At 38.8% G+C, this 17818-nt stretch overlaps 2 protein-coding genes across 2 annotated transcripts in view; both read left to right on the top strand.

Moving 5' to 3' along the window:
- Positions 1–17818, top strand: part of LOC118565912 — a 377406-nt gene that overhangs the window by 282910 nt on the left and 76678 nt on the right. The window lies entirely within an intron of this gene.
- The window catches only part of adam19a (ADAM metallopeptidase domain 19a), a gene marked incomplete in the record, with an annotated part of 318150 nt that overhangs the window by 259103 nt on the left and 41229 nt on the right, over positions 1–17818 (top strand). The window contains 4 exon segments of the mRNA XM_036146125.1: positions 672–830; positions 8486–8570; positions 15216–15358; positions 15764–15941. Of these exon segments, the coding sequence (XP_036002018.1) occupies positions 672–830; positions 8486–8570; positions 15216–15358; positions 15764–15941 (565 nt within the window).

The raw sequence follows: 17818 nt of genomic DNA, 5'->3' as shown, positions 1-17818 counted from the left end.
AAAACCTGTGGTCAACTGTTATAGTATGAGTTCACACAGTTAAATGTTATCTTGATAGATTGGGTCAAAGGTGGTAGTCCAGAACTAGTGGGTATGGGTGGGTATTTTACAGGTCATTAGTTTTGAGTACAGAAGAGACTGTTATCCCTCTGATTATTGCATTAACACTATCATCTCTTCTTACTCTATTGCCAGTTCAAAACGACAGGATAGAAACTATGAAAAGACCAAGGCAAGGATAATGGAAATTGCCAATTACGTGGATAAGGTAAGCTTGATAGGATAATGTGCAGATCTTTGCCATCTCCACTGGGAATTTGTTAGGCTAAATTGATCATATCCCATGTCCTTCTAATTCCTAATGTCATGCATGCTACTGTACTTTATATTTTATGTTTTATAGTCCAGGTGCAAAATGAGTAATTGAGAGGTTAAGACAAATATGTACTCTTGTTTGAAGTCTCTTTTGGATTTAATCAATTGTGTCCCTCAGCATCATTTTAGAAGAGATCAAGGAGAAAGTCCTGCGTGACCAGACTCTCTTACAGGAGCTTATAGGAAGACTGTGAACCAGCCCTTGTGTGTGTGTGCCTGGGTGTGTGTCTCTGTGTGTGAGTGTGCATGCTAATAGCTATTAACTGATGTTTTTGTGTCTCTTTTTAGTTCTATAGGGCTCTAAACATCCGTGTACCTCTCATCGGCCTGGAGGTTTGGACTGAAAGAGATCAGTGTATCATCTCTGAAGAACCAAACGCCACCCTCTGGTCTTTCCTCCAGTGGAGACAGAAGCTGAAATCTCGCAAAAAGCACGACAACGCCCAGCTTCTCACGTAAGAAGTGCACAGTTTCTCCCCAGCTACAAGCAGGCAAAAAACAAAGGAACCTTTTTAGAACCTGTTTTAAAAACACACAAACAAAAGCACTGTTATTGAGGTTGATTTAGGGAAGATGATGGCTACAAGAAGTTGTACAGACAAAACCTAATCTTACGCTTGCAAATATAGGTCCATTAATTTAAACTGAAATAAAAATTATTGAATGACTGACACTGTCAGTTGATCTGGAAATGGAGAAAATACAAAGGCTTTAACTGGAAACTCAATCGTATTAGGCCAATTCCCTTTTAAGATCCAATTTTGACCACCCTTTTATATTATGAGCCCTTTGAATACAAATACTGTAATCTTGGAATTATTCCCAAGTCATGTAAAAAGAACAAAGAAAGTCCACTGATGGGAAACCTGATTATTCTGGATATTCTGGTAGTAACCTGAGTTTATGCTTTTGTACATAATCTTATTGAATTTACCAAACTGCTCATATTAGGCAATCCCAGGTAACCTTACCTCCCCCACAGGGCTACATATTTTACTCTAGAAGGAAATTAAACCTTGACTCATGAGACTCCCTGATTAATTTATTTTTTCAAAGTCCAATTATTATGGTCTTTAGAGCCCGGTCTTTTAAAAATAGGGTCAAAAAAATTTTCTAGGTTTTAATAATGCATAGTTAACTACCTGATTTGAGCATTTTCAGCAGTGTTGACCCTACAGGGTAAGATTTCTTTCTACGACTGCAGAATGTGTCTTCCTGGGTTGCTTTTCAGTAGCGAGAAGCTGTTCCCTGATTTGGTCAGTGTTATATGACAGTGGCATAAGAGCTCAGGAGTTCATCCTGTAATTGGCGGGTTGCCGGTTTGAACCCCCACTCCGTTGCAGTTGTAGTGTCCTTGTGTCCTTTACCCACCTTTCCTGCTGTCGATGGTCAGAGGACGCGCTGTTGGCAGTCTTGCTTCTGTCAGTCAGCCCCAGGGCAGCTGCGACTTTATTGTAGCTCACTACCGTCAGCATGTGAATGAACAGATGAATGACTGAATGTAGTGTAAAGCACTTTGGGGTTCTCAGGTATTTTTTTTTGTCTCACTCCCATTTTATCTTGTTATATTTGAAAGCTCTACTTAGAACCTTCAACTGTGCAAAATGTGAATTCTTGCAATTTTTCCAACTGGTCATAAATTTTGGATCAGGAGTATGTCTTGGTCACAGTAATATGATGTGTTTTTGCCAAGTGCAGTTAGATACAAGACAAAGTTTGTCCATCATTTTATTGACTTCTTCTAAGCTTTCAAGGACAGAAACATAGTAAAAGTGGAGAGTGTTGATGTGTCATCTACTGGGTAAGCAGACCCACTGCAGGTGGTGGGAGACAAAAGGACTGGATGAAAAATAATGATGGACAATGTCTCCCACTCAATGCATGGAGCTGTTAGAGAGCTGGAGAGTTCTTTCAGTCACAAACTGATGCATCCTAGATGGTCAAAGGAACACTTCCGCAGGTCCTTCCTCCCACCTGATGTTGAGGTGCATTCACAAATGCAATCCAGGTGAAAAAATTGCCTTTGAAACCATTGAAGCTCCATTTTGTGCCAAGAATGCTTGAACACCTCTTACTTTAGCCAAATAAGTACCGATAGCCCTCAAAAGCCTTTCAGAAGCCCCTTACTGCCATAGCACCCCCAGCAAAATACCTTAGGGATCCACTAAGGTACCTTAAAATACGCATGTAGACTGCAGTACCATACTTACTTGACCCCCTCAGTAATTTCGAGTAAAGATCTGGTCCACTGTTCCATGGCCAGGACATGAGTCACATTTGTCCTCCTGGATCCGAAGTATTAGTCAGAGCCTCCTCTCCTTCACCCCAGTGTAGGGTTAGTATGTAAGACTAGTACTGGAATAATGTGAGGATACTGTCCAGTTTTTACCTTTTCCATCAAGATCTAAGCAGACAGATCTAGTGGATGCTACTGCTGTGAAGGCTGGAGGACATAATGACCACTTGTTCCTACTCTGCTACTTTTTCCTTATCTCCAATTATGCATTACTTGCACTTATTGCTGTCATTAACTTCATGTTCTTTCTTTGTTTTTTCTTTTCTTTTTAGAGAAAGCTACACAGGTCTCAGGGTTCTGTTTTGCTGTGACACCTCCCTAAAACTGTACCATCAGCTGAGCTGGTGCTGTCAATACCTTCTTGTGCTTTTTCTGTAGATGGCACACTTGTTTCTGTCGTTCTGTGTTTAACCCTGTCTCCCTCCTAGACACAGCAGTTGAAGAAGCCATTGTTGTCACTAATGCTTATGTACTCTATTTTTCATGGCGTAGGTATTATTGCTGTGTAAGAGCTCATTTCCTTCTGCTCATATTAACTCTCTACTTTTCTTTACTTTTGGAAAGTACTCTTGGATGAATGCTTCTGTGTTTTTGTGTGTCTGGTGTGTGCCCCAGCTGGTTGTACCAGAGGACCCCTCAACCTGAGCTATGCCCAACTAGAGGTTTCTTCCTGTTTAAAGTGGAGTTTTCCTTTCACAGTATCTGCATGTATGCTCAGTATGAGGGATTGCCGAAAGGTTACTGGCCCAATGGAATTGACTTTCCAATTTTGCTACAGGAAAACTCCGAAGGATTGCTGCAAATTGCTGTCTGCTGAGTTTCCCTAGATATAATTTTTTTTACCAATTGGAATAAAAAGCTGAACTTGGCTACAGTGATTTAAAATTGGGATAGAACTAGAACATTTTCATTTTCTATGGTTCTGGCAGACCTGGGTATGGTTAAAAATCCTACAGAAAAGTTAATAGTAATAGTTTGTTCATCAAGTCAGTATTCAATGCTCGATACATTATCTAAAGATTATCTGTGAAAGTTACTAAGACACCAACAACCTTAAAGTGTAACTCAACCCCAGCAAAGCATATTTCCGCACGCAGACAAATTTGGAAAAACTCCATTAAAGTGGGTGGGGATACACGGGAACGGGAGGGGAGGGGGCTGTGTTCAGCAAGGAGGGAAAGCAGTCGTTAGATTGATTTGTTATATTGAATCATGGAGAGTGAGCAGAGCTTTATGGGTGGAGGATCCACCCCCCCCCCCCCCTCCCCCTCCCTGGAGGTTGAGCGAGGCTTTGTGGAACCCAGTGGGGCTGAGCATTTTCAGTTTGAGCTGCTGGCTCAAGGTGCTGACTAAGTGAAGCCCGAAACCAGCGCTGCTGAGGCAGTCTAGTCAGGATCAGTCCAGTTATATATTATCATATTTATTTCCCGCTTTGTAATCCGGGCATGATCGCCGGCAGCTTTGCGCATCATGATTAATTTGCAATGTGGACACAATTCATGGTTGATCTTCTCTTTGCTCTGACTGCAACAGGCAGGTTTCAACACGTAGGAAGGCAGAGAGGGAAGTTCACTGCAACGGTGGTAAAGTTATTTCGGGTTGAACACTGGATATTTCTTCTTCAGCGGCTTCAGTGGCGTCTGCCTCCTGTTCGAGCTGATACAGGAAGGCTGATCTGGGACTGCCTCTGTCTGCTGGCAGACTGTTGAAGCCACAGAGTGCGAATGTCCAATATCCAACCTAATACTAACTTCACAGTGGTCTCACACCAGCCCCTTCCTGACTGCCTCAAGACACTAACGGCAGAACAATTGGTTGCTTTCACTTAATTTGCCAATAACACATAAAAAGTGGGTAGATTTGATTTCCAATTGCTTTTATTGAAGAAAGAAAGTTGCTAGAGGGTTTAAAAAGTGCAACAGTGCTCGCTATGGAGGCACAAAATGGAGCTGTGTGTTTTTTTTAAGACAAGGCTGCTTTTGTAACCCACAGTGGCAGAGCTACCGATCAGAATTACATCACATCAACCGAAAGCAATGTTAATTAGAAATTCAATGCAAGACCATCCATTTAATCCAAGGAGGGTGCCATACAGACGATTGTGGACAGAAAAACAGGATTTCAACAAATACACACTAATTTTACAAAATAATGACCAGGATATGTGGACAGTATAAGACAACCATGTTAACAGTTGATTTTTGGGTGAGTTGCCCTTTAAGTATTTTTAAGTCTTTTTTTTCATTCCATGATTGGGGTTCAGAGTTCTTGTAAGCACACAAAAACAAAAAAGCACACAGGGAAGTTTTCCCTGCCTGCATGTGACACAGCTGTTCATAGAAGAAGGGATGCCACAGTGTGGTTTAAAAACTTCTGTCTGTTGCTCTGAGATGAATCACTTTCTACAGGCTTCTGTTCTGGGGATAAAATCTAATGTATTTCATTAAAAAAAAACATTTCACTCGCTGGTTTTTGGTCACATTTCTCATGCTGTATTATTTACAAAGACTTTTACTAGCCTCTAATCACCTTTTGAGCTCTGGAATAGTGTGAAACCATCAGCAAAGGTGTGGACTGTCGCTTCAAAATCAAACTGAGGGGATATCACCACAAAGCATCTTCATGGCAACATCAGAAGTCCAACCTGTCCAACCTAGGATAGGTTGAAGGATTTAATAAAGGAAGAGTTATAATATACAAGGAGAACACACAGGAAATGGGGAGACAGCAACATTACAGTCCACCAGAGACTGAGAGCGGGGCTGTGTTCAGGATGGGGGGAAAGCAGCAGCTAGTGAGCAGAGTTACGCTGGTAGTTACTCTACACTTTGGTCTTCTGAGGTGGAGGATTTATCATCCCTGTCATCACCGGAGGTTGAAGGAGTCTTAAGGCCCAGTTCGACTGGCTTGTATTTGCCGCACACCGCACGGCTTCACTCACTTATTAGCCCAGCGGACCAGAGCCTTATCAGTTTGAGCCGCTAACTCAGCAATGCCCGAAGCCCGTGCTGTCGAGGCATGGGACGACAGGATCGGTCCAATTATATTATCATATTGATTCCCCGCTTTATAATCCAGGACAGGATCACTAACAGCTTTGCACGTGCATTAATTTGCAATGCAGAAACAGATTGTGATTGATGGCCTCTCTGCGTTCTTTGGTCGGACTGCAAGCAAGTTCAGGACCAGGCAGCAGCTGTATGCCTGTGAGACAGCGCTAAGGGAAGTAGGAAGGGCTCACAGGAGCATCGCTGCTGTCTCAAGACAGTCAACTGCAGAACAATTGATGCTTTTACATAAATTCGGCAATAACATGTAAAATGTCACAAGATTTGTCGTTAGGTGCTTTTTTGAAGAAAAAAGTCGCTAGGGGGGTCTGAAATGTTCAACAGTTTTCACTATGGAGGCACAAGGTGAAGCTGTGTGAGTTTTTGTTTTTTTTTAAATGGGGCCACCTTTATGCCCCACAGCGCAAGAGCTACTGACATCACTTTCTTCAAATTATGTCACAACAACTTTTGAACCAATAGCAATATGGATTCAAAATTCAATGCAATACCACCATTTAACCCACACTGACGATTTTAGATACAAAAGCAGAATTTCAACAAACATGCACTAATTTGCCTAAATAATGACCAGAAAATGTAAACAGTACAATAAGACAACCATGTTAACCGTTTATTGGCAATGTTGGCATTATTGATTTGGGGGATGAGTTAACGTTTGAATACTGTGGAGATGTGATGAGGAACGTGGAAACCAGGTTGGTATAGTCGACAGATGCAGAGTAGCTGGAGGACAGTGTAAACGGGGTACTGAGGAGTGGTAGGAAAATGGGTGCTGGAGAAACACAGAGGATCTAAGTAATCACAGCTGAGGACTAATAACAACATGCACACAACAGGACACAAGAAATAACTTAGAAACTCAATCGAAAGGAATGAGCTAAAATTGAGAGGCACTAATAGGATCTGAATCAAACACAAGAGAGAACCAAAACACCAACAGCTGTGGAACATGACATATAGGGGAGAGGGATTGGCACAGAAAGACATCATCTTAGAGACAGAAGCAGAGATGAGAAAGAGGGATTGCTTCCTGGGTGCTGCTGCTTTCACTCCACACTGACAGGCTGGGGTTTTTACAGGCTGAGTGAACACATTTAAGAAAAAAATACTGGGAGCAAAATCTGTAATCTGAAGTTAAAAAAAGGACAGACTATGTGACAGGTGCCTTAGCCAGAGACCTCCTACTACTGCTTAGTTTGCAGAGACACACTGAGAAAGAGACACTGCTTTACTGGATTCCATGCACGGATTCAGGCAGCCTCTACAGCACTGACTTAGAAAACATTCAATTCAAGGCTTTGCATTATGATTTCCAGAGCCCCCAACCCATTCACACCTAAGGCATTTTCAGAAATGTTCCATTAAAGCCATAATTTCTCTGCCTCTACAAACATAAAAGAAAAGCCCACCTGGAGGGTGAAACCTTGGACATTTATTGTAAACTGGTAACCTTAACGAATGAATCACTGTTGATGTGTCAAAATTAAAAGGACATTGTGGCTGGTTTAAGTGGATTTATGATCATCTTTTAACAGTTTCATGGTTTTGCACATTTATCAAGGACTATATTTTAAAAATAAAAATAAACAGAAAATGCAAAACAAAGAACTTTATTTTAATTTTCTAATCTTTGTAGGTAGGTGATTTTCTTTTCCTTGCACACAAAGTCATAGTTGTTGAAATATTATGCAATTTAATAAGAAAAAGTTTTTTGGGTATGGAATTCTCCACATAGTTTCCATTGAGGACAAACATTGTGTCTCCAAACCTATATGAGGTATGTTAGTTTTGTTTTTGCAAAATAATGTTTAAGGCTATATTTTCATTATTAACCAATGTTTCCTGAAGCCATCGTTTCCCCTTGGTGTGCCATAAGCCACTGATGAATTACTGATGCTGGTGCATGGCTGCACAAAGGATAGGGGATCACATCTATTCACCTAAAATGCTTGCTTCCTTCGGCTTAATACTGTTGAATTCCTGCAGATTCCTTTATTTATGAAATGATGGTGTGCAATGTAAAGACCAAATATCAAACTGAACCCCTTTGAATTGAGAGAGAGAGACCTACAAACTGCCTGGTGAAGCTGCCTGGAGTTTAGGTACTGAAGGTGGAGGAGTTGACCATCCAAGGTACAGGGTAGTACACAAGGTCCTGAAGGCTGGGTGGAGTGGATGGAGACGAGTGATGGTGGAGTAGTGACAGAAGAACAGCAGTAAAAGTGAAAAAGGAAGCTTTACAAGATGACAGCGAGAGCTGTTCTGATGTATGCTTTGGAGACCAAAGGTTCTGGGATTATGGTTTGCAAAGCAGAAAAGGGTTCGTTGTCAAAAATAACCATAACAGGACCTAGCATAGCTCCAAACTGTCTGTGATAAATAAAGTAACCTACACAGTTTTAGGAACACTGTAGGTGTCTTTTATGATGCTGGTAATTTGTGAACTTTGACATCCGTATTCTGAAAGCCATATAAAATTCTTCCAAAATAAACAAATGAAGCTATGTGTTTCTTCACGGAAAGTTCAGCAATAGTGTTCATCATGTTGGCTCAGACGTTTTGTTTTCCAGTAACAGTGCTGATCTGTCATTTCTCTCTAAAACAGCCACCTCAAGAGGAGCTAATTAGTGAAATTAAATCCACCTCCTGGTGTCATCACATGGAGTAAAAATCAGGACTGTTCCTCTTCTGAAAATGAGAAGATTAAAGGCAAGTTATTTTTCTCTTTGTTTGTGTGTGATAGCGGTGTGATTTTCAAGGGGACAACAATCGGAATGGCACCACTGGAGGGGATGTGCAGCCTGGAGAACTCAGGAGGCATCACTGTGGTATGTGCAAATACATTTCCTTGTCCCTCTTGTTACGTTTTTATTTCTCTGTTGAGTACACGGTTTGGGTCTTGCAGAGTTTTTCTTAATGTTATATTTTCCACATGAATTGGATATTTTCCACAGAAAATATCCAATTCATTGGTTACAGGAAAGATAAATATTCCAGTTGCAACAGTGAAAGGTTAAAGCAGATTTAATGTGTTTGATGTCCATGGTGATCAAATTATGTGCTACAAAACAGAAATGATTTGGTGGAAAATTCAGACTTTATTATCTTGGAAATAATTTTCCTGATGAGCAGAGTGGAAGACGCGGCTTTCAGGACATCAGCAGATTAACAATGGGGAGCCACTTATACACAAGAACCAGGAAGGACAGCATCATGTCACAAACAATGCAAGAAGTAAAAACTAAATAGGTTTTGTACACAAGGAAAAATTAAAGTTGAAATAATAAGACACGTTTTACAAGTTTGTTCATTATATGCAACATTTTAGTTTTTCATTAGTGATGGACAATGTATGTTTATTATTTTATTTGTCCTTTTTGATTTCCTGATTCAGTTCATCATTACGCTTGTTTTTATTCTCTTTTTGTTTAATCTAATAGCTTCCCATCTTAGTCAGCCAGGTTGGAGCAAGATTTGTCCATTTATCTGGTGCTCATGTGCTCCCTTCTACTGTCGACTTGGGAAACAGCTTCTATCGCCAAAATGAAATACTTTAATGAATGTGGATGAATGAATCATGGTAAAAAACACACATCACTCTAAAATTTTAAAGTGAGTCCCAGTTTATGGAACTCCAAAGAGCTCAAAAGTAAATAAATACATAAAACATTATGAAATAATGATCTACTTGAATAAATAAGAGATGCCCTGCGATAGACTCATGACCTGTCCAGGTTGTACCCCGCCTCTCACCCAGTGACAGCTGGAGATAGGCACCAGCACCCCTTGCTGGTGTTAATTTTATGTCACAGAAAGCATAATATAACCAACTTTATTCACAGCTTTTCACTCCTCGCCACCATTGCTGTTTCTGGTTAAAAAATCTCTTCCATTTACAGCCTTCGTCACCTGCTGTGATATAATCAGCCTACAAATACGGTCTTCAACGGATGCAGCCCAGGAATCACTTAGTTTACGCTATTTATGGAGCAGCCAGGAAAAACAGGCAGGCAAAGAGATTCTGCTGGAAAGTGTAATTATGAAATAAATAGGCCAATGGGAAAAACACCATTAAGAAATAAAAAATGACTTTTTAAAAAACACATTTTGAAATAAAAACTGCTGGAATTAAATATCAATGCTTCAATAATAAAAAATTTGAATGTGGAAACATTTCCGTGAAATAATTTTTTTATACAGTATTATCATGCATATTTTTAAAGAAGAATGAAAAATATTTTATAATAATGAGATGATTGTTTTATATGTATTCAGGTATTTCACAATTTCATTATCACTATATTTAGCTGTTATTTATTCAGGTAAATAATTATTTCAGAATTTTTATGTCATTTTGAGCACGTTGGCATTCCATACTAGATAAAGTTTACATTTTTGCTCAAATATGTTTTTAATTCTAAGTTTCAATCAGTTATTCACAACAAATATATATATGTAAGTACACTAGGGGTTTATTGGGACTTGGCTACTGGCACTTAATAATTTATTATTTATTTGACTTAAGAATTTATTATCTATTGGAATTAATAATTAATTATTTATTGGAAATAATAATTATCATTTACCAAAATTACCAGTTTGCAATTGGACATTAATAATTACCAACCTAATCACAATATAATGTTTCATCAACTATTAAATCGGAAAGGGATAATTAAAGCACCAATCTTCCAACAATGAATCTTAAATGAAAATTTAAGAGAACAGTAAATCTCTCTTATATGAAAATAGACACAGCCAAATCTCTCTTTATCAATAAGAGTTTTAAAATGAAATCGCTCTGATTCTAACAAAACTATTTGAGTCACAAACTCCTCAACTAACTAAAAACACACATCTACTAACTAGTAATCAAAGATAAAATGCAAAACTCCCTGAACTGTCTGAGTTCTTTGATCTTCAAGAAAGAAAGAAAGAAAATTCCTTTATTGTGCCAAAATGGGGAAATCTGGCTGTGACAGTGGCATAAAACACACAAACAGAGCTACACAATGAATCTGTAATGAAAAACAAGCAAATCTAAAGTTAGTTCTAAAGCAACAGAGAATGAACTTATCAGAAAGGTCAAAATAAAAATAAAATAAAACCAGAATGCACAGTTACTGAATATGACATATTCAGACAAAATAAATATATTCCAGTTAAACATAGGAAATACAGTAACAGATAAACTTAACAACATATGCATATGATGCCGTTTATTCTCTAATGTTTAGCTGCAGATTCCACATATGTGGACTCTGGAGGCAATTAGCTGCAATTAATTTTATTTAGCAGTATCAGAGTGAAGGTGGATAAATATAAATACCTATCACACTTTTCAGACAATTACGACCTGTTTGCTGCTCTGACCTGTCTGCTGGGTTCCTTGGTCTTTATGGTGCCGATTTCTCTAATGTGTTCTAATTTCTGAGGCCTGTTTACTAATTGTATGAATTCTAACTGCTGTGGCATTGCACTAGATCTTTTAGGGGTTCCGGAGTAAACGGGTCTGAATGCAAATGCAGGACACACTTTTCAGATTTTATCTGTGCAAAAGTTTGAAAACAATGTATGATTTTCCTGCCATCTCACAATTGTGCTCTGCATTCTGCACTTATTACAGGTTGTGGTTGTAACCCGTCACTAGTGGAATGAATACCTTTGAAAAGCAATGTACCATAGTACTATTGTTCATATCAAAGCAGAGTTCATGAAAAATTCTTTTAAAATGATGCTGACTCCACAATTTAAGATTCACATTTCTTTGTTAATAATTTTAATAAAATGGTCAAAGTTACTCATTAGGTGTTTTGTCAACATGAGTACAATGCCATTCACTGTAGCTGAGTAATGAGCTAAATTTAAAGAAAAGATTGTTAAATGAAAGGGCTAAATGTAGCCAACCAACATCAGCATTTCTTTGTCCATCTTCTTTCTCTTCTGCTAGTTCCCAGTCAAGCTTTCTCTTTTGCAGCGTTTCAGTGTCCACTCTGTAGCAGCACTCAGCTTGTTCATCCCTAAGTGTCTATAAGTGGTCAGAGAGATCGATAGCTTCTCCAAGCATGATTAGCTTCTAATAAGCTGTTAGCTGTCCTGTGGGCTGAGGCAGGCTGTGGAATCCAAATGTGCTGTGGCTATCAAGCACAGCCTTGCAGACACTTCACAGTTATGCTTTACCTCAGCAGTTTAAGCAATACATAGAATATGATGGATTTCCCTGTTTAACATCAGCACTTCCACACTGTTCATTCATACCCATTTTATACCCATTTTACACGTAATGCATCATTTAGAAGCTGGGTTGACAGTGAATGGCATGTTTCTGCTTTAAGAGGAGTTGTGAACAGGAACACTGCAGTGTGTGTACACAGCCGTGTCCTCCTAAATGTTTGGATGGTGTAATTCAAGCTTTTTCTTACTCATTCAGCTTTGATCTTTCATCACCAGATGGAGCTAACACCGATAACGTCTTGAGTAGAGTTAAGTCCATCGAGAGAACCGTGTTTCTAAGGAATTCTTGCAAAGTACTATTTATCTCAGAAACATTTACCAGTTCTAAAATCTATTCAAGTAAAAAAATTACTCACTAGCAATTAAACGCTGGGGATCACCTTGGATCATAAAAACATACTTGTTCTCCAGAAGTAAAATTACAAAACCCAGTCCTTCATTTTCATCTCATAACTTGGAATGAACAGTTTCTGTGCATGTCAGTGGGCATGGGGCATGGGAGGTTTAAAAAAACTGGAAATAAGTTTCAGATCATATCTGCTATTCAGCAAGTAAATTATCTATAGGGATTTAAATGCAATTTTACAGTAAACTTCCTACTCCAGTCGTAAAATTCAAAAGAGTAACGTGGAACACAATAAATTAGCATATCATTGAAAAGCTACATTTTTTCTGTTAATCAGTTCAAAAAGGGAAACTCGTGTATACAATTACAAAACAATTAAGCAATATATTTCAAGTACACAATTCAGTTTATGAAAATCCCAAACTCTGTTTTTCAAATAAATGAAGCTAACCTGGTATCGGGGAACAATGTCATTATAATTCTCTTGCTGAAAGTCCCAATGATAGTAATTTTGGCTAAGATACATTCTCCTGGCACTTTCTTTACCATTACACAATGTCCCCAACACTCTTGGTGAGCACTAAAATCTCAGCCATTAAAGATATATCAAGTGGGGACAGTTAGAGTCCATCCAACTGGTCAAATATATAATCTACAGCTATGCATTAGATATACATCTATAGTATAAAAGCATTATTATTGCAGAAATGTTGATCTACTGTAGGTAGCCTATGTCCATTTACTGTAAAGTATATGCTTTTACTCATAGCTGCCTTCTTGACAGCCCATAAACACTACGGGCGTCAGGTCCGGCCAGATTAACAGCAGAAATGTGACAGCTACAGCCCAGTCCTGCATACCTCTGTGTGCGGTGAACCTTGAAGCTCGAACACCACTTATGCTTTTCAGTCATGTCAAGGCTGTGATAAAGCCGGCTGCAGGTGTGCTTTGTTCTTCCACACTTTTTCTTTACATTAAACATTCCATTAACATGGTTAGCTCCGTGAATCGGCAGCTGGTTTCTCAGCAATCTTGTGACTTACCCTTCTTGTCAGCACCGTTGGTAGCTCGGCCAATTTGGTGCTATATTTAGCAACTTTTAAGACCCCTCTAGCGGCTCTTTTAGTCCTCGGACCAATCCAGTAACTTTTTCTCATGTTATTCGGGACGGACATGGAAGCACATATTCTTGTTCTGTTCAACTAAGAGTGGCTGTCGCTAATTAATCACGCATACATGCTGAAAGATCCCTGTACAGCCCGGGCAGGATGAAAATATACCATATACCATAAATATAACCCATTTATGGTATATTGTTATAAATAACTGATTATGTTTTTACTGTGACCTGTGATGGAACATAAATTTTAAACCACACCGTAGGAAGTGTGATGAAAAAATAATTTAGAAAATAAAGATAATTTGTAGTTGTAAACATATTTACTCAGCTTTTTTTAGTCACCTCATTTATTGGCTGCTAGGGATGGTGGGACACACAGCCTGGCTTAGGGACTGGTAATGGTGTTTGTAGGGCACAGTCTGCGCAGTGGTGCATCTATATCATATTCCATTTTTTTATTTAATTTCTGCAATAAATAAGCTTTTTTGGATGGATGCATGGTTAATACACATCGTCCTGGCCCCAAACTACAGAGGGACCTAATAGTGAAGGGGTAAAATCACCAGCCCTTGTGGATTATCAAAGATTTCTGTTGTTACTGCAAACAGGCTTAAATCGAAGGCAACAGCACTTTGCACAAGCATTTCTGTTTTTCTTTTTATTGATGACCAGTGGAAACAGGCCAGAGGCAGTTAATGAATAACACTAAACTGGTAGCAGGTGAACAATAATAGAAACCTGGTGGAAACAAGTTGTTCATGGTAAAGCTGTATGAAATGAGACTAAAGATGTTGAAACAAAGAAGCAAGTTCATACCATCAGGATTTAGTCATCGATACAGTCAGTATGTTTCCAGACAGCTCTCCAATGAGTTCAAGTAAACCAACAGCTTTTAACCACTTATTCCAGAAATTGTTGTGACCAAGCTGTAAATTCTGTCATAAAATCAATATGAGAATTTCCACAACAAAATAGGTTGTTTAGTCCAACCGATTATCATCTTTTATGGATCAAAACATTTGTCCCCAACCTTTATATTTAGAAAAAATTTGAACAAGAGAAGGCAAAAAAAATTGCATTATGTGGCTGAAAAAGCAGGAGATTTTAGTCTTGAGACTTTCAATGAACAGGAAATATTCCCATCTTTTCTGTATTTTGACCTTCTTATCACCGGTCACTCACTGATTGATTGGTGTGTTAATAGGTTTCACAGTTCATTTATCAGTCATAGAAATCATATAAAAAACATTGAATACAATTATATCTAAATTGTACAGTAATTCCGTCAGACAGATCGTTTTCTACATGCTTTGTATTGTAGCACTTTCAGGTTGAAAAAATGCAAAGTTCAGTACAAATGTAACTGATTGGTATAAGAATAAATCTTAAGCAATATAGTAGGTTTGAGAAAAATCACATGTGAAGAAGCAGCACAGCTTGAGTTGGCTGCCTGGACTCATTTAGTTGAATGCTACCGGTTTCAAGGATGCCTCTCCTAGGGTCATGTGAAGATATGAATTTACATATTCCACATTCTTTCAGACTCAAAAGAAGATAAAATTTTAAATTTAAAAAAAATAAATTGCTGGAATTTTATTTAGTATGCTTCACGCTTAGTTAGTTGTTTTGATGCTCGATCAAAGATTTAAAGAAAGATGATGCCCAACATAATGAGCACACCTTTAGTTTGTAGCTGGGAGAAGGCAGTTTGCAGTGACCCAGTGAACCTGCAGCAGCCCCTGAATGATACTTAGCTCTGACTGACTTCCACAGGACCACTCGGAGGTGCCGATCGGTGCAGCTGCCACCATGGCACACGAGATCGGCCACAATGTGGGCATGAGCCACGACCACGACGGCTGCTGTGTGGAGGCCAGTGCAGAGCAGGGAGGCTGCGTCATGGCTGCTGCCACTGGGTGAGTGTTAGGCAGCGCAACACAAACTTGGCCATAGCTTTTGCTAAAATTGATTCCTTTTAAAATGGCAATAACGGTGTTAAAAAGTCCTATTCATTAATGAGCAGTTTACAGGGTGTGTGTGTGTGTGTGTGTGTGTGTTCTATTATAAAATAGACAGTAAGACACTGTATGTAATGACTATTCCATATTAGAAACAATTGTTGCATCTCAGCAAAGCAAGACAACAAACATCTGTTTGATGTTATTTCAAGTGACAATTATTGTCCTCCCGTTGTTTCCTTGTTTTATCCGTTTTACTACATATGGCTTTCATCCAAACATGAAAATACATAAAAATAGTTTTTTTGGGTTGCTTCATTACTTCATTACTTCATTAAATTAATTATTGGTACCAAATACCAGGCATCCATTCCCACGAGTCTTCAGCGGCTGCAGCAAACGGGACCTGGACAACTACTTCCAGAAGGGAGGGGGAATGTGCCTCTACAACATGCCCAACATGAAGGACCTGGTGGGAGGCAAGAAGTGTGGCAATGGCTTTGTGGAGGATGGAGAAGAGTGTGATTGTGGAGAACCTGATGTGAGTATGTTGTTTATGTTAGCTGGGATTGTTTTAGTCACACAAATGTCATAGGAACTGTTTTTATCTTTGAACATATAGTTTCTTCCACTGTTTAAGTTCCGTGTGGGATTCATGCAATGACTTCTGATTTGACACTGTTCTAAACTGAATGGCAAACAACACAAAGCCACTGATGGAGTAGTCTCACCTGAAGGTGTTACTTAGCATCTGTTCTGGAGCTGCTTCTGTACCAGACAGAGCTACCATGTTGATATGATCTTCTCTTTCCTCTCTACAGATTTTTCACCTCTGTAGGTTTTTATTCTGAATTCTTATTGTTGGCATTTTAATGTAGTTTCAGCTGAGTGTTTAAAAATAACATTGGAAACAGTAGTTTTATCTTATACTTGTGTGAAACAGATCTGTAATTTAGCAAAGATTGCCAAATTACAGATCATTGATCATTCAGAACTACTTTAATCAAAGTCCTGCATGTGTTTTACTTTATCTGCAGCTCTTCCTAATCTTGCCTGCAAACCGAATTCTCACGGTATTTGTGCGTTCACAAACACACGAGAATCCGCAATAGTTTAAGACCCGACCCCACACAGGTTGGCCAATCCTGTTGCACTGTTATGGTTTAAGGCGGGACATACAGCTGTGATGAAGGCAAGAAGTGCTGAGCCCACAGCTGAACCAAAATAAACATGCAGGACGACGGGACGCATGCGTAGCTGCTGCTATCATGATTAGATCTATGATTTTTACGAGTGTCACAATCCAAATAAACGAGCCTGGACCAGTGCAACTTCTTGTGCTTTTGTCATGGCGCCTACTGCTTACATTTTCATTTGATTGGCTAAAATAATCAGCTTGGAAAGTCCTGCTGAATGTCCCTCCTTTCCCTGAACATGTGTGTTCAGGGAACAGACTCAGATTGATAATGTGCAGAACGCAAAGTGCTACACATTATCAGTCTGGCTGGCCAGGTAAGATTTTTCCACGCTAACACTGATGTTTGGCGAACAAACAATTCCTGCTGATTTTGCATATTTTAGCTGGGTTTTTCTCCGCTTTGGGGGTATCATGTAGATTTACCAAACAAATCTAGTGGTCCCACCGTTTCATGAAGGTTTAGCTTTAGGTTTAGAGGAGTTTATTTCAAACATGTAAAGAACAGAAAATAAACAAAATTATTTCCTCAAACAAAATCAAAACAGTACTATTGTAATTTATGTATTTGTAAAGCAGTCGGATGAAGGGCAATTTATTTAATCCCACTCCTACTCCAAAATTTAATAGTCTATTCCTTATTTTAAATTATACAATGATACGTTTAGTAAGAGTTAAACTGTGATCAATTTGCTTACTTGGTTCTCTTCCATTGATATATTAATATTATAAAAAATGTCGCTTCATGCTTGCTCAGTATGAGGGATTGCTGCAAAGCCATGGACAATGCAGACGACTCTCCCTGTGGCTCTTCGCTTCTCCAGGAGTGAATGTTGCTTGTCAAGACTTGATGCAAACAACTGGGTTTCCATAGATAGGAGATTTTTTTGACCAATCTGTATAATCTGACCCAATTTGTATAATCTGATTCAATCTGTATAATCTGATTGAATTTGACTTTGGAAAGTGCCTTGAGATGACATGTGTCATTAATTGGTGCTAAATATTTCAAATTTTATTAAACTGAATTGAATTATTGTTCCCGATGGAACAACTGATTCCTACTATTATCCATAAGGTCTAAAATCAGCATTTTATTTTGGTTAAATCTAAATCTGCTTCACATGAAAGCTGCAATGGATAGTAGAGTTTCACCCTACCCATATCAGCAGGAACTTTATACAGACTTTACAATATCAGAACAAATCAAAGACAGGACATCA

The sequence above is a fragment of the Fundulus heteroclitus genome, chromosome 14 (genome assembly GCF_011125445.2).
Source record: "Fundulus heteroclitus isolate FHET01 chromosome 14, MU-UCD_Fhet_4.1, whole genome shotgun sequence".
Taxonomy (NCBI): Eukaryota; Metazoa; Chordata; class Actinopteri; order Cyprinodontiformes; family Fundulidae; genus Fundulus; species Fundulus heteroclitus.
The sequence above is the reverse complement of the archived record's forward strand: the minus strand, read 5'-3'. Positions and strand labels throughout refer to the sequence as shown.